The 17492-nt window shown below is 33.3% G+C and overlaps 2 protein-coding genes across 2 annotated transcripts; one reads left to right on the top strand and one right to left on the bottom strand.

Moving 5' to 3' along the window:
- Positions 1-5155: 5155 nt before the first annotated feature.
- LOC105773487 (cullin-4) lies at positions 5156-12523 on the top strand. The gene is made up of 17 exons (XM_012595444.2): positions 5156-5530; positions 6689-6804; positions 6905-7251; positions 7959-8139; positions 8329-8451; positions 8543-8830; positions 8973-9098; positions 9240-9341; positions 9421-9474; positions 10193-10299; positions 10401-10461; positions 10562-10693; positions 10800-10937; positions 11033-11113; positions 11437-11517; positions 11642-11722; positions 12307-12523. The coding sequence occupies exons 1-17, from the start codon at positions 5302-5304 to the stop codon at positions 12418-12420; spliced, it is 2361 nt and encodes a 786-aa protein (XP_012450898.1). The 5' UTR covers positions 5156-5301; the 3' UTR covers positions 12421-12523.
- Positions 12524-13047: 524 nt separating this feature from the next.
- On the bottom strand, positions 13048-16277 carry LOC105773939 (pyruvate dehydrogenase E1 component subunit beta-3, chloroplastic). Its single transcript, XM_012596158.2, has 4 exons — positions 16072-16277; positions 15873-15979; positions 15736-15779; positions 13048-14377 (listed from the first exon to the last, which is right to left on the bottom strand). Exons 1-4 carry the CDS (start codon positions 16196-16198, stop codon positions 13405-13407), a joined length of 1251 nt encoding a protein of 416 aa, XP_012451612.1. The 5' UTR covers positions 16199-16277; the 3' UTR covers positions 13048-13404.
- Between the last annotated feature and the right edge of the window lie 1215 nt (positions 16278-17492).

Below are 17492 nucleotides of genomic sequence, written 5' to 3'. Positions count from 1 at the left end.
CATACATATGGGTTCGCACCTACAAGATTCGCACATGTAGGGTTCGTACCTATAAGGTTCGCATATGTAGAGTTCGCACATGTAGGGTCCGCATATACAGGGTTCGTACATATAGGGATTGCATATTAAAAATATGGGGTTTGCATACTAAATCCATAAAGGTTTGCATGTAGGCTCGCATGCAGGGCGTTCGCATGCGAGGGGGTCGCATATGGGGGTTCACCTACATGGGTTCACATGGGGGTTCACATGCATGGTGGTGTTCGTTACACACTACTTTCTTCTTAATACTTCAATGAATCAAACATAATGATTTAAATTTAGATCCCACATCTGATTTTGAAAACACAAAAAACCTTAATCAAATGAAGAGTTTGAGGATCTACTCGGGAGGAGAGAGACGATTTTGAAAACTTTGAATTCTTTTGTTTGAAGATTGATTTGGTAACGGTGGAGAAAATGAAGAAGTTGAGATTTTTTTTTTTGCTAGATAAAAATTTTAGAGTTTGAAAAGGGTTCCTATTTATAAGACTATTTTTCCCTAATTGAAATAGGTTTTAAAATTTTATGTAAAATTAGGACTATTTTAAAATAAAGACTAAATTAAAAAAATAGTTTCGGCTAGGCTATTTTGAAAATTGGCACTTTCATGGGGTAAAAATAGGAAAATAAAATATTTTAGTTGAATGCACAAAAGGGGTTTTAAACTTTGGACCTAAAGGCAAACTAAAGCTTTATCACTGAACCAATAAACTTATTCTTATTATTTTTTAACACAAATAAATTTTTAGGCTTTCTAATTCTCTTAACATCGAAAATGTTTATATGGATTTTTCTCTTAAAAATTCATTCGAACTATTCATGATAAAATAATTTTTTATTGGAATATTGTTCCTAAAAAAATTGACGCCAACAATTTTATTAAAATAGTTAACAATATTATATATTTAGACTAACTAATGACATTATAAACGTAGAAAGATCAAATTATGTCGATAAATAAAATATATAGATTAAATCCCAAGTTTCAAGATAATATAAGGCTAAAAGCGAAGTTTGATCATTGTCTTATTATTCAAATAAAATGTAGCAAGGCAAACCTAAAAGAAATAGAAAGCTACTTATTCACAAGAAGACCCTTAGGGCATTCAAATTATATATAAACGCGTAATAGTTTGATCGAAAATTTAATGATATTAACTATTTAGACTAATTAATAATAGTATAAAAATATAGAGATTGAATTACATTAGAAATTAAAGTGTGGCAATTAAATTTTAAATTTAGGCATAACAGAGGGACCAAAATTAAAATTTAATTAATTTTCTAAATTTACAAAAAAAAAAAGGGATAAGACGTACGTAAACCTAAAAGAAATAAGAAACTATGTGTCAGCTTCTAAGACTCTTAAGGTTTTCAAATTTATATATAGCCCTCTGTCCTTCGCCCCCACAGATCCCCTATTTTGCCTTTCTATTTTATTTCTTTAATAAGTGAGTTGCACCTCAAACTTTTAAGGCCGGATCAAACGAGATCGGGTTACACAACTCTGACACTAATATTTAAATTGATTCTAACATCGAATTTTAATTACATACATGTTATGGAGAGTAGTTGGGGCGTTAATGATATTAAGGGTCTGTTTGATTGCCAGTAAAATATTTTCTGTAAAATGATTTTGGGAAAATGTTTTACTTTTCGTAAAATGATTTCTTGGAAAATATTTTCGGTGTTTGATTGAATCATGTAAAATATTTTCTACTGCTTTGGCGATTTCGAAATATTTTTCAAAAATTGTTTTTACATATATTGATATGTATTAATAAATTTTATATTTTAAATTATTTTTACATATATTGCAATGATTTATTTATAATAATACTCAATTATTAAGCTACAATATTAATCGTTATAAATTGAAAAAATTAATATCAAATAAATTATTTGTAATTGTGTTAAAAAACAAGTATTGAATAATTAAAAAACAAGTTCTTGGAAAATCGATAAACAGAAGTAATTTTCTACCGGAAATAAAGGAAGGAATGAAGGAGGCGATAGAGAGGAGAGCACGGAAAATGTTTTACGGAAATTGAAAAGGTAAGACATTTTCCCTAAAATGTAACCCATTTTCCCTTGTTTTAGAGTTCATTTTCCAAATGGAAAATGTTTTCCGCCAATCAAACGCTGGAAAAGTTGGAAATGATTTTCCGGAAAATCAATTCCTTCAATCAAACAGACCCTAAGTAAAAATAATAATTACATTTTATTTAGTGATTTAATATTAATTTAAAATATAAATAAAAATAATATTGATTTAATACGGGCGGACTGAGCCCCGTGTCTATCAAACAAGTCTACACTTTTGTTAGAGCTCGACCTGTCTACTCGTAAAAGAGTAAATTAGTCCTTGTACATTATATCAAAGAACAAATTGGTCATTATACGTTAGAATGAGATACACATGGCACGTTATGTGTGACTATCTGATTATTCTATTAGTCACATCAATTTTTACCAATAAAAATGGATAAAATTTTTAACAAAAAATACCAGTTTACTCTTTGATATAACATACCAAAACTAATTTACCCATTTTCTGGAAAAAAAACGAGACAAAAAGCAATTTAATTTTTAGTAAGGAGCTTTCATGGTACCGTTACCCAAATTTTACCTATTTAAACTAACATAAAATGTGAAGAATTAAATTGCACTTTAGAATTTAACCCAAAATCTATAAGCCCAATGACAAATCTCTTTTGTTTAGGTTTTTTAAAACATTAAGCGAAAATTGTTTGCAAAAATTGGGTCGCCATTGCCATGGGTCCGGCCCGGATAGAAGAGTTAAATGCCTACCCCAACCCATAGGATTAAAATGTAAAAACCAAAAATAAAATTTGGCATCCCCAAATTTGTTCAATAAAAAAGATGATTTTTTTTTCAAAATCTTATCCTTTAAGTTTAACGTTTTCTTGATAATGAAAAAAAAAAATCGAGATTGGATCAAGTCGGACTTAATATGTTATAAGTTAAATTTGGTGGCTTTTAGTCAAGGGCGAAAATAGAAAATCTTTTAAGGGGCTGAAATTAAATTATAATTTTTATGATAGAAAAAATAAAATTCCACCATTTTAATAGACTATATCTTTATAATTTTTAAAGGATTAGATCAAATTTTTATATTTTCAGGGGCGCCAAAGTGCAATTTTACCTTTACTAATTTAAAATTTTAGAAATTTTAAAGGGGCCATATGAAAATTTTTCATTTTAGTAGGGTCGGGGCCCCTGCCAGCCCCCTAGTTTCGCCACTGCTTTTAGTGTTGGTGCTTTTCGAATTTTAAAAATTTGGTCCTAACTTGAACGATAAAAAATAAATTTGCTTGGTTAAATTATGGTATCAATACTATATTATGTATAAGTTTTGGATTTAGTAAATGTTTTCCAAATTAATCATTCTTAGCCCAGTATTTTTCGAAATTTCAATTTTTGACACTAATAACAACTATTAATTCCATTAATTGGCTTTTTTGTGGCTAGATGTGAAGACAGCTAATTGATATGACATTACACATGTAATGATATACTTTTTGCATAAATTTTTTAAAATAATGAAATTTGTTGAATGTTTTTGTGTGTGTTCTCCTCATGGAAGCCAATTTCCTAATTATATGGCACGATTCCATGATTTGATGTACTAGGATTAGGTAGGCTCCCATGCAGGTCAACATATGTTTCCTGAGTAGGGGTTCGCCTACACGATGCTACGAACCCATGCAGGCGAATTGCATGGTGGCAAACTATATATCAGCGAGCTGGACATACTGTTCAGGTTGTGGGTTGGTATGAGAACTGGGTCGGCCTAAGAATCGGGTAGAGGTGAATATTGTAACCATTTGTCTCCCATCTGGTCGAAGAAGAGCTACAAAGTGACTCTGTAGTAGTATACACGTATTGACTCTATAGTAAAATATATGTTGACCTGCATGGGGGCCTACCTAATCCTAGTATATCAAATCATGGAACTGTGCCATATAAATAGAAAATTGACTTCCGTAAAGAGGACACACACAAAAACACTCAACAAAATTTAATGAATATACCAAGTATTATTTGGTAAAAACTAAAATTTTAAAATTCAAAAAATATAAGAATTAAAAATGACCAAATTAAAGTGTAAGGACTAAATAGTAAATACATAACTTAGACATATTAAATGGACTAATAGTAAAAGCTAACCACATATCATACTCGTACACTTATACATCAATCACTAAGAGTCCTTTTGGATGGGCGTTTACATCTAGCGCAACGCTTTAGCTTTTTTTTTGTCTCACATTACAGTATCGCTACAGTATCTAATCTCACCGCCACCATTGTTTTTAAATCGCATTTATTGTATATTTTAAGTCGTATTCATATTATTTATTTAAAATATAATCTTATATAAATTTCAATACAATAAGAAGTTATTTTGGGTGCAATATTTTTTTTTTTGGTATTTGTATTGTTTCGAGCTCTCGTCATTTGAGTTTATGTTGTTCCAGTTCAGATATTTTCATGTTTAATTCAATTCGAGTTTAAATTATTGTTTTTTATAATAAAATCAAATCAAATCAAGTTTGAATCTAAATTAATAAGTTGAATTTTAAATTAGGGTAAAATTTTACGTGTTTAACACCTTTCTAAAAGATTTACTTTTATTTTCAATGTTGTTGAGTTGAACCAAACTGTCCATTTTATAATATTTTAAAATATTTTTATGTATTTTTATCTTTTGTTTAATTATTGTTAGATTGACGGACGAATCGATTTGCGGTCGAATTGATTAAATTGAAAAGGTTAGGTTTTTAAAACAATTTTTTGTTAAATTTGCTATTAACCCTTATACCTTACGAAAATTATGGATTTAGTTCTTATACTTTAATTTGATCAATTTTAGACCCTATACTTTTCAAAATTTGAAGCATTAGTCCTAACCTAAATATTAGTAATTAAATTTATTTGGTTAAATTCAATACCAGTCTTATACTATGTGTACCATTGTAGATTTAAATACAATTTTGTAAATTACAAGGATTAATAGCATAATTAAAATTATTTTTCCTAAATGGCACTGTAAGAGAAATCAAGGTAAAGGAAAATAAATAAGTAAAAGTAGCTGGAAATATTCTTACGACGATCTCTTTGATCATCACTTCCATGTCTTTCAATCTCCTTTCACAAAACGCTCTCTTAAGCAACGCTGATCGTTAATCCCCAAAACGCCATTGCTGCTTCTTCTTCTTCATCATCTGCAAATCATCAATGACGAAAGCAAAGTCTCATTCGGTGGCTGGTTCTATAGACCCAAACAAAAACGGCCTTCATCACCACCATCAAGACGGTAACGACGTCGTTTTCGACCCTTCATCTATGTCCCTCGGCGATGATTCTAAGTCCGGTGTTCCTCGTTCTCCCGCCACCGCTAATCTCTCTCGTAAAAAAGCAACCCCGCCTCAACCCGCCAAAAAGCTCGTCATCAAATTCGTTAAAGGTTTTTCTTTCTTTATGTAATCTTTTTTTGGTTTCGATCTCTTCTTTTTTTTTTTGTCTTCGTGAAATTTATTTTCTGGGTATTTATTAAATTGCTTGTTCTAGTTTATTTGAGTGTTTGATCTTAGAAATTGAGTGGTTTTGGTTGTTGGGTCGTTTTTGGAATGATAAATTAGGGATTAAAGGTGATGATATTCAGAAACTTGGAGCTTTGTTTGATTATAGGATCTTTTCACTGGTTAATTTATTTGCATAGTTCGTTTTTCACTGTTTTACTGGGCTAACACTAACTAATATTTAATAGGCATTGAATTATTTAATATTTTTTTATGGATTGTTCTGTTTAAACCGTGTAAATGAAACCAAGTACTTTCCATGACTTCCTATATAGTTTTAAATAAAAGTTGATATAGAGATCTGTTAGCTGATCCTAAGAAGTGTTACCTTTTTCAGTTTTATCTGGGCATTACTTACAATCATTTTATGGTAATTTGAAATTGATATCGGTTTTTAAGAGGAACACTATTTGTGCTAAACAAATTGAGGGTCCTAAGGTTCTCGTTCATTTACATGGCTTCAGAACGAATGGCTACGGAACATTCTTCGTTTTCTTGCCTTTGTGATGTAGGTCTGCTAATGCAACTTTACATTAAAAGCTCTACACCTACACTCTTTTGCTTTTTTTATTGACATTTTCTGTTAATTTATCAAAGAAAATGTAATTCAAATACTGTGCTAGAGGCCGTCAGTTTTTAGAAAATCCATATATGTCCTCTTCTAAACCCTTTTTTGTAAGCATCTATGCAGCGGTGAAGGCAGAAAAAACATTTGGGGGGGGGGTGGCAAGGCCACTGCCTGCCCTTGGATTCTCCTCTGCATCTATGATGTGTGCTTGCATAAGTACAAGCAGCTACTTAATCTTTCTAAACAGCTATAGTGTTTAGTTAGCAGGTGATTCAACCTGTTATTAGTAAGGTTATTCGCTTGTGTTGAACTAAGTTTTTTTGGTTTCTTTTTTGTATTTGTGAATCATATTATATCTCTAAAACTATGTTGTTTGCATGAACTAATGGTAGAAAGCTAGAAGAGCATTACTAAAATGCAAAATGTGTAGAACATGTATTCAGAAAGGTTTCTGACTTTTGTTGTTTCTGTGTAGCAAAACCGACAATGCCTACAAATTTTGAGGAGGAGACATGGGCAAAGCTGAAGTCAGCCATTAATGCTATATTTTTGAAGCAGCCAGATTCTTGTGACTTGGAGAAGCTTTATCAGGTAAACCTCTCTTATTTCTTGATTCTGTCTGTTTTGATTATGAAAGCCATTTGTAATTTGATCGATATTATGTCTTGGTAATCGATCGTGCTTCCTTTAGGATGTCAATAATCTTTGCCTGCACAAGTTGGGAGGAAGCCTTTATCAGCGAATTGAAAAAGAGTGTGAAGAACATATATCTGCTGCACTAAGATCTTTGGTAGGGCAAAGCCCAGATCTGGTTGTTTTCTTATCACTCGTTGAGAAATGTTGGCAAGATCTTTGTGATCAAATGTTGATGATTCGTAGTATAGCCTTGTATCTTGACAGAACATATGTTAAGCAAACCCCAAATGTACGTTCATTATGGGACATGGGCTTGCAGCTCTTCCGAAAACATCTTTCTCTAGCTCCTGAAGTTGATCACAAAACTGTTACTGGCCTTTTAAGAATGATTGAGAGTGAGAGGTAATTCTTATGAATTTTAAGTTGAAATATACAAAATCTTTTTATTCTAGGATTTTTGGTTTCAAAATATAACCTATGCAAAATATGCATAATAGTTTTAGATGAATGCTGTAATGGATTGTGTATCATTGAGTATTGCGATTGTTATGGATGAAACTATGCTTCTCTTCATGTAATTGATGAATAGGTATAATAAATTGGAAAAAAGCTATACTGTTGGTTGCTATCGTGTTGGCTTTGGTGATAGTACATAACTAACAATACTACTGGATGAAAGTATACAAAAATATATACTATGGTTAACTTATTTTTGATGCCTTCAGACCAACCAACTTGACGCCGTGTTGAATTTCCTGTGCGCAAGTACAAGTGGAGAGGTAAAAGTTAAAAAAGGCAAACTGCAACATGATGAGTATTGGTCAACTTGAATTGACTCATACATTCTTGTTCTAATGTCATTGTGATAGCATGGTTTCTGTTGAAGAAAAAAGTTTCTTTACACGGGATAATTAAGATCAATTTAATTCTAGCCTACTTGCCTATTATTATTTTTGTTCTTTCTGACTCATTTTAATCATCTATACCCCAAGAGTTTCCATCCACATATTCACCGTCTAGGTTCAAGAATGATGTGCGATGATAAATTCTCATCTTAGTGTTTATAGTTAGCATCCTGGAATCCACCGTGTCTGTTTTTGATTATGCAGGTTAGGAGAAGCTGTCGACAGAACACTCATTAACCATCTTTTGCAGATGTTCACCGCCTTAGGCATTTACTCAGGAAGCTTTGAGAAGCCATTCCTAGAGTGCACGTCTGAGTTTTATGCGGCTGAAGGAACAAAATACATGCAACAATATGATGTTCCAGATTACCTGAAGCATGTTGAGGTGCTTTTAATATTTTATGTTCTCAATTAGTAGTGACTAGTGCTTGTATTTTGAAGCATACACGTTCATCCTTCTTATAAGAATGTTAATCTACCATATTATTCCATTTTTATTTGGAATATACGTGATTATCCCACTTAAGATTTTGTGTAAATTATCTTTGTTAAGATTTTGATTATATTCTTGCAGACTAGGTTACATGAAGAACATGAAAGATGCTTACTCTACCTGGGTGATCTTACAAGAAAGCCACTAATAGCAACAGTGGAAAGGCAACTCCTTGAACGTCATATACATGCCATTCTTGATAAGGTATGAATATGAATCGTCAGCTGTTTGTGCACTTTGTATGCCAGCTTGGATATGTATCTTTTAATAGTTATAATTTCTCTGATTGATATAGGGATTTATGATGCTTATGGATGGACACCGTATTGAGGACCTTCAGAGGATGTACTCACTGTTTTCAAGGGTCAATTCTCTTGAACCACTAAGGCAGGCCGTGAGTTCATATATTCGGAGAACTGGGCAGGGCATTGTCATGGATGAAGAGAAAGACAAGGACATGGTGCCTTCATTGTTAGAATTTAAGGCTTCACTTGACTCAATATGGGAAGAAAGCTTTTCGAAGAATGAGGGATTTTGCAACCACATTAGGGATGCATTTGAGCATCTAATTAACATTCGTCAGGTTAGCACTTGGAGATTATTTTACTTTTGAACTGCAGTCTTCTTATTAAGTTTTAATCAGTTCAGCAATATTCCTAATTTAGATTACCATATTTTTCACACTTGACTCAACTGATGGTTTAATTCTGCATTATGTTTAATAGAACCAACCCGCAGAACTGATCGCCAAGTTTCTGGATGAAAAGCTTCGTGCTGGTAATAAGGGTACTTCTGAAGAGGAATTAGAGGGTACACTTGATAAAGTTTTGGTTTTATTCAGGTTCATCCAGGTAGGGTCCATGTTTTCACTATAAAAACCATTAAATATACCTTTGGCCTCAGATAACTGTCCTCTTTGTGTGTATTTCTTAATTTTCTTGTCGTACAAGTTAATGCTAGAGATGTGAACGATGTTTTTGTTGGTAACTAAGGGCAAGGACGTATTCGAAGCATTCTATAAGAAGGATCTTGCAAAGAGGCTGCTGCTAGGAAAGAGTGCTTCTATTGATGCAGAGAAATCCATGATTTCTAAGGTCAGTATCTTCTTCTTTTTGCATTAAATGACACGTTTTAAAGATTGTATTAACTTGTTATATTATTATGATGCTGCAGCTGAAGACTGAGTGTGGCAGCCAGTTTACGAACAAACTTGAAGGAATGTTCAAGGTCTGCCTCTATATCTTTTATAAATTTTGTCAAAGAAATGTATCCAATAAATATTGCCACCGGAATTTCTAATAAAATGTCTCGTGAACTTGAGCAATTGACCATTGCAAACATGGTGATCCAATTATAACCATTAAGAAAATGTTAGCCATTGGCGGTATTGGCCCCTGGAGTGCTATAACTCATAAAGGAGTCGGATCGATTATGATTAATCCTTGCAAAGAGTATGCAATGAACTAATCATTATGTAAAAAAATTATTGTGCCATGAGGTTCACTGTTTTCAGAACCGGCCAGTCCAACCACTGGAACCAGTTGAACTGGTTTTCTCTATTTTTAATATTTTTTGATAATTTATACAATTGAATTGGTCGAACTGGGAACCAGTGGTCTGACTGGTTTGACCACCGGTTTGGTTTTGAAAACCTTGGTGAGGATGGATTATGCTGGTAAATATATTAATGTAATAAAATCACGGGGGAAGAGAAGAGAAAAGGATTCTGGGAGTTAAATTTATCTTTCATTTCTTGGATTACCTTCTCTTGTATTGGTCAACCTAGGATCTGACTAACAACCATGTGACTGGATTCTTATGACCAGAATGTGTATACAGTCAAATCATTTTACTTATACTTTTGGCTTGAGGAAATTTAGTAATATGAGATTTAATACGAATGCAACTTTAATGCAATTGATCTTGCCTTGTGATTTTTATGCAGGATATTGAACTATCAAAGGAGATAAATGAATCATTCAAGCAATCATCACAGGCCAGGACGAAACTTCCATCTGGAATCGAGATGAGTGTCCACGTCTTAACAACCGGGTAAATCTTATTTCACCGTTATCTCCATTAAGTCATAGTGGCATAATCGATTAGTTTATTGTTGAGATATTTAATTCTACTCTGGCTGTTGAGCTGCACAGGTATTGGCCAACATATCCACCTATGGTTGTTCGGCTTCCTCACGAGTTGAACGTCTATCAGGTTTGCTGCAGGTTTTAGGATGAAATGTTCACTGTTATAAACACTGGTAAGTTCTTCTATCGAGAAGTTATCTAACACCATATTCTAGTTGGTGTAACAGGACATCTTTAAGGAGTTCTACTTAAGCAAGTACAGTGGGAGGCGGTTAATGTGGCAAAACTCGTTAGGTCATTGTGTGTTGAAAGCCGATTTTACCAAAGGTAAAAAGGAGCTCGCAGTTTCCTTATTTCAGGTCAGCACCTTGGTTCTCATTGACTTTTGTTTCCCTGTTCTAATGTTCTGTACAAGCAGACATTTCTACCAGTTTTCTCAATTTATTGTTGCTGTTTACTCTCTAGACTGTAGTTCTGATGTTGTTCAACGATGCTGAGAAGCTTAGCTTTCAAGACATTAAGGACTCTACTGCCATAGAGGATAAGGAATTGAGAAGGACCTTGCAATCCCTTGCATGCGGTAAAGTACGAGTCCTGCAAAAGGTATGCCAATTTAATTATTGCACTTACCATTTTAACTTGGTGTTTGGGCTGGTATAGTTGGTGACATTATCTCGGTTTGCTTTCATGTGCTGCAGTTGCCGAAAGGGAGGGAGGTGGAAGATGATGATTCTTTCGTTTTCAATGAAGGATTTTCTGCTCCTCTCTATCGTATAAAGGTACATGCGCTAGTAATGTTTTTTTGACAAATCAAACCATGGTAAGTGAATACTTTTTTAGATCAACTAAATTCTTGTCAAGCTTATCTCTTTTCTATTTAATTGAACTGACTTCCAAGTAGACCTCTCAATTGGTAGGTCGGGTTGACTTGTGTTTAAAAATTTTGGGTCATTTCAGATTTAGGTCATTTCAAGTTTAGGTTATTAACTTTTTATGGTCAAATGAGGTTGTATCAGGTTGAATTAATCTAATCGGGTTTTCATGTTCGAGTCAGAATTGATAGGTCTAAGGGATCACACTAACGTTTCCTTTTGGAACACAGGTAAATGCAATCCAGATGAAAGAGACAGTGGAGGAAAACACAAGCACTACCGAAAGAGTATTTCAAGACCGTCAATATCAGGTTCGGATTTGCTTTACACTTGCATTGTCTCGCGTATCCACTAATACAAATAAAACGAACGGAAAGATACCTCGCATGAACAAGCTTAATAAAAAATATGCTTTACTGCTCAATTTTATCACAGGTCGATGCTGCTATTGTTCGGATAATGAAGACAAGGAAAGTGTTGAGCCACACCCTTTTGATAACCGAACTCTTCCAACAGGTAAGTGTATTCTTATTGTTTGCATTGGGTTAAGGTACCTCCTATATTATAGGGACTGGATCAAATTAGTCCCTCTATTATTAAATAGATCAATTTAATCCCCATACTATTTAAAAAAAATCAAATAAGTTCAAATTGCAACGGAGCTAACATTTACGATATAAAAAATGTCTTGAAAATTATTTTTAATTTATTTTTTCAAATGCAGTTCAATTCCTTCCAAAGGAAAGATTTCATTTACGGAAACCATGAAAACTGTAAAAATATTAACTCTGTTGAACAGTAAATGTTAACTCTATTTCAATTTGGTCTTATTTGATTCTTTTTAATAGTACAAGGATTAAATTGATCTGAGGGACTAATTTGGTCAAGTCCCTATAATAGAGGGCCCTCTCGGGTACATTCACTGTTTGCATTGTGTATAAACCTGTCAAATTTTGACCCGAACTGATTGAGAATGATACTAGTCTTGTACGATAATTAGATCATTGCAGTTGATGATCAAATGGATAATACGTTTTCTTTTTCCTCTCTAAGTTGCATTTTGACGTATATTGAGAATAAGTTTTCGGGTCGTTGAACAGCTTAAGTTTCCGATAAAACCGGCCGATTTGAAGAAAAGAATCGAGTCTCTCATCGACAGGGAGTACCTGGAACGAGACAAGAACAATCCACAAATATACAATTACTTGGCATAAACTTTGATTTTCTTTCAAAATCCCATTGTTAGACCCATGTACAGTAATTTGTAGTAATTGAGATTGTAATTGTAAAGAAAATTTCTAGACTCTTTTATCCTCATTTTTATGCTTATTTATTGCTATATAAACAAATAATTGAATTTATTTCTTAAACGCATATAGAAAATCACTCATAAAAAATAGATGGATGACAAGCAAATTAAAACATAAGATCATGTGATTTTTTAAAAATTTGAAATTTGGTTAAATTTTATTAATAGTTATGTATTATGTGTAAAATTAAATGTTTCCAGACATCGTATTTTGTGGATTTCGAAATTTTAATTTTAATGTAAACTATAATCGTTAAATTTATTAAATAAATCTTTTATGAGTAATATATGGATATGATAAGTTGACTTGGAATTACTCGTACAATAATATATTATATGGAGGAAGAAAATAATGAATGGACTAAAATTTTGAAAGTTCAAAATTGAAAATAGAATGTAGTGTTCGCATAATTTGACCTATGTTTTAAATGTGGGATATTTGCATCAATTCACTTTAGTAGGTTTTTTTTTTTTTTTTTAATAGTGAATAGCATATTCAAATATCAAAAATGGATTGATCAGTGTAGACAAATTTGAATATCAGACAAAACAATATTTCAACCCAAATACTAACATCCACAATTTTCCAAATATTCATACCAAAAGGGAAAAAAATAGACGAAATGGAAAACACATTTTATCCCGTGAGTTAATTTTTTTCAGTATTCTACCTGTAAACTATTGCTTAACCAGGATCCTATTTTGGCTTTTTCAGTCAAGGAAGAACCAGATCAAACAAACAACAGGCCTTGACTCGGTAAATATTTATCAAGTTTTAACGGACACAATGTTGGTAATGAACCGGAAAGTATATATCGGCAACAGAGTTTGCATGAGAACTAGTCTAAGGGTAACAGAAACGTCACCTGTGCAATCACTGTTTCAGCTACTACTGACAGAGTTGCTCGACAGCCGCCACAATCTGGGCCGGCTGAACAACGGTCCATTCCTCCAATGTTCCGGCGTAGGGTGTAGGCACGTCCTGTGAAGATAAGCACATAATAGGAGCATCCAAATAATCGTTGAAATTCTCAGTGATGGCAGCGATCAAGCTAGCACCAATACCACCGGTCCGCATGCATTCCTCCACGATAAGAACACGGTGTGTTTTCTTCACCGAGTTCCCGATGGTGTAAAGATCGAATGGTTTCAAAGACCTAATGTCGATTACTTCAGGATCATAACCCTTGTTCACCAAAGTTTTCGCTGCCTGCATCACGTGATATCTCATCCTTGAATAGGTTAGAATAGTAACATGTTCTCCGGGTCTTACCATCTCGGCTTCTTCGAGATTGCAGATGTAATCCTCATCTGGAATTCTCTCCTTGAGGTTGTACAACAAAACGTGCTCGAAAAGTATAACGGGGTTCTCGCTTCTGATTGCAGCCTTCATTAAGCCCTTGGCATTGTAAGGGGTTGAACATGCAACCATTTGGATTCCAGGGATTGACTGGAAATACGACTCAAGACGTTGAGAGTGCTCGGCCCCTAGTTGACGTCCAACACCACCAGGACCGCGAATGACTATCGGTATGGTGAACTGGCCGCCAGATGTATAATGAAGCATACCACAGTTGTTGGAGATTTGATTAAAAGCAAGGAGGAGAAAACCCATGTTCATGCCCTCAACAACCGGTCTTAGACCAGTCATAGCAGCTCCGATCCCCATGCCAGTGAACGAGTTCTCTGCAATAGGGGTGTCGAGAACCCTGAGGTCCCCAAACTTGGTAGCCAATCCTTTGGTCACTTTGTATGAGCCTCCATAGTGACCGACATCTTCACCCATGACGCATACACGGGGATCCCTTTCCATTTCTTCTTCCAAACCCTCTCGTAGAGCTTCGAAAAGTAAAAGCTCATGCCTGGTGATACAACATAGATCTAGGTAAATATGTTACTGATGAGTGATGCAGACATGATATAGAGACTTGATGATGATAACAAGTACGAATAGCAAATTTTGACTATGCAACATCAGTCCATTTCATCGTGCAAAAACATAGACATATATATATACATGCATGCATACACCTGACATTCAAATGACGCCTTTTTTATTCGACATTTGACACACAGGTCCATGGCATCTGGTCGATGACAATATAAGGACTGAGACGACTCATCCCACTAGAATTTTCAGGATTGCAACAGAAAAGAACAATGCTTGTTGAAACAAAGGCATTTTAGAAGTCTAGAGCACCCTTTAGAGGTGCAATGGGAGGGTATTGCAACCTATGTTGCTCGGACTCTTCATTTTCCTTGAAGCATCTGTGTCCAACACTTGGTTATGTGGATATGATCTCCAAAGATCCTCTAAATACATGGAAAACCTTAAGAAAGACTAACCATACCCATGTCAGATATATACTTAGACCCAACACTTATACCAAAGTCCGAGTAACATAGATTGCAACCATGCTGGAGTGCCTAAATGATCCCTTAGGCACTCCAGTATCGCGTGACTGCCTTCCACTACACATCCAAATGGAAACTCAGCTGGCTATAACAGAACAAGATAATAAATTTATTTGCAAAAAAAAAAAAAAAAAAGACCGCATCTTATATTACAAAGAGATGAATGGCATCAAAATATCAAATGCATGAACCTTACACAACAATGAGGATGAAACCTTTGTTAAGCATGCAAGCAGGACTATGAGATTAAACAAAAGAAGAAAAAAAAAGCAATATTTAAATAGAAGAAACCAATGGATAAATCTTATTAGAAAGGGTTAATATAACTTTTAGCCCCTAAACTTGGCAATCAGGTCCACCGTGGTATCTGTATTCTTTTGGGTCCACTTTAGTACCTAAACTTGGAAACTAAGTCTATTTTGATCCTTAAACTTGGATTCGATCAAAATTTGATAACATGACACTCTGAGATTATGTTACATCATCAAGTTTTTACATTTGTTTAAGTTCAGAGACTAAAATGGACTTAATTGCCAGGTTCAAGGACCAAAACGGACAAAAAAGAATTGCCAAGTTCAGACTAAAGGTTATATTAACCCTCATAGAAAGCCTAAATACATTAAATTCCAAATAAGAAAAAAGATTAACAAAATTTTGACAATCAATGCTAATAATATAGTACTAAGATTTACATCCTTCAAATTTACATGAGATATTAGTATACTTAATCACTAGCTTTTAACTTTCTTAAAAGGCGTAATGTAAACTACGAAAGTTAAATTAAAAAACAAAATCATACTCATACCCTGGTTTCGAAGATGACGAAGCTGGAGAGCTATCAGCTTTAGTCTAAAAGAAATAAACAAAAATACAATCAAATTTAGCATAAAAATAATTAAATTTCAAAACATAAATTAAAGAAAAAGAAAAGAAAATCATTACTGCAACTGCATTAGCAATCAATTGTTGAGCTCTTCGACCTTTGGAATTAAGATCGAAGTTCATACTTCCTTCAGATCTGACCATTGTGAAGCTCGCTCGTTTCCGCACTGCATCAAATCAAATTTCCATTTAAAAATGAATTGAATTGAAAAAAAAAAAGAAAAAGAAAAATCGGAGAAAAATTTCAAGTGAATCGAACCGGAGAAGGATCTAGAAGGAGAAGAAAGGAGTTTCTTGGAACCGAAAGAATTCGATGGTGATGATGATGATGATGATGATGATAAAGCTGCAACGGTAGCTCCAACTCCATGGAAGGTAGCAGCCATTTGGGATTTCGATTTGCACCCGCGAAAAAAAATTTGGAAAAAATAAATAAATTCCAAAGAAATGGAAACGTTAAATGAGTTATGAGATTTATAGGAGTTATAAAGAAAATGAAAATGGGCGGAGAATTTGAGGAATATTTTAATTAAAATTTTTTTGTGGTATAATTGTGAGGTTAGTCCCTTTAATTATGTTGAAACTAGTGACTAACCTCCCTACTTTAATTTGCACACTTAGAAGGATTTGAGAACTTTGGGTGGAACTCGAATTTAGGATCCCAAAGTTCCAAAGCTTTATTGTTGTTGGAAATCAATTGGACCGACTGATTGAACTAGTTGAACCATAATTATGAGGTTAGTCACTTTAATTATGTTGAAACTAGAGACTAACCGCCCTACTTTAATTTGCACACTTAGAAAGATTCGAGAACTTTGGGTGGAACTCGAATTTAGGATCTCAAATTTCCAAAGCCTTATCAGTTATTTTTATAGAATTATCAACCGATGTATATATAATTGTTGGAAATCAATTGGACCAACTGATTTAACTAGTTGAACTATAATGACGAGGTTAGCCCCTTTAATTATGTTGAAACTAGAGACTAACCTCCCTACTTTAATTTACACATTTAAAAGGGTTCAGAAATTTTGGGTGGAATTCGAATTTAGGATCTCAAAGCTCCAAAACATTATTAGTTATTTTTATAGAATTATTAACCGATGTATATATAATTGTTGGAAATCGATCGGACCAACTAATTAAACTAGTTGAACCAGAAATTGGCGGTCCAATTAGTATCAATAAACTAGAGGTACATTGAACTGGTACAGAATTGGTTGAATTATATTTAAATTAGATTTAATTTTTAATTTAATTTTTATAATTTACAAAATGGATGTTTGTATATTTTTTATCCATTAATGTTTTTAATAAATTTTCCTAATTATTTATTAAATATTTTTAAATATTAAAGAATTTTCTTAAATTTTAAAGAATTTTCTTAAATTTTTAAAATTTAGATAAATATTAAAACTATCGTTAACTTTTATTTTGTGCGGATTTATAAATAAAATTTCAATTTGATTCATTTTTCACAAATTACTAACAACATTATCAAATTAACACCACTTTACATTGATATATTGAATACACAAACAATTATTATTAATCCAATATGAAAATAAATGTATGTATTCATTTATTTAAATATATACGATTGAATAAAATCGAAGTTTAATGTGCACATATGAATCACAATTTAAGTTTCATGTGCATGATTACACCAAATAAAAGTTT

Source organism: Gossypium raimondii, chromosome 6, assembly GCF_025698545.1.
Source record: "Gossypium raimondii isolate GPD5lz chromosome 6, ASM2569854v1, whole genome shotgun sequence".
In the NCBI taxonomy this organism is placed as follows: domain Eukaryota; kingdom Viridiplantae; phylum Streptophyta; class Magnoliopsida; order Malvales; family Malvaceae; genus Gossypium; species Gossypium raimondii.
This window is presented reverse-complemented; position numbering and strand designations above follow the sequence as displayed.

What these genes read in the sequence shown, in the direction of transcription:
- LOC105773939 (XM_012596158.2), bottom strand. Translation starts at nt 16,198, where the DNA reads ATGGCTGCTACCTTCCATGGAGTTGGAGCTACCGTTGCAGCTTTATCA. An exon ending in TCCTTCTAGATCCTTCTCCG is followed by an intron (nt 15,980 to 16,071) that starts GTTCGATTCACT and finishes GATTTGATGCAG; the next exon opens with TGCGGAAACGAGCGAGCTTC. An exon ending in TCGTCATCTTCGAAACCAGG is followed by an intron (nt 14,378 to 15,735) that starts GTATGAGTATGA and finishes TTGTATCACCAG; the next exon opens with GCATGAGCTTTTACTTTTCG.
- LOC105773487 (XM_012595444.2), top strand. Translation starts at nt 5,302, where the DNA reads ATGACGAAAGCAAAGTCTCATTCGGTGGCTGGTTCTATAGACCCAAAC. An exon ending in TACATGCCATTCTTGATAAG is followed by an intron (nt 8,452 to 8,542) that starts GTATGAATATGA and finishes TGATTGATATAG; the next exon opens with GGATTTATGATGCTTATGGA. An exon ending in AAGTACGAGTCCTGCAAAAG is followed by an intron (nt 10,938 to 11,032) that starts GTATGCCAATTT and finishes CATGTGCTGCAG; the next exon opens with TTGCCGAAAGGGAGGGAGGT.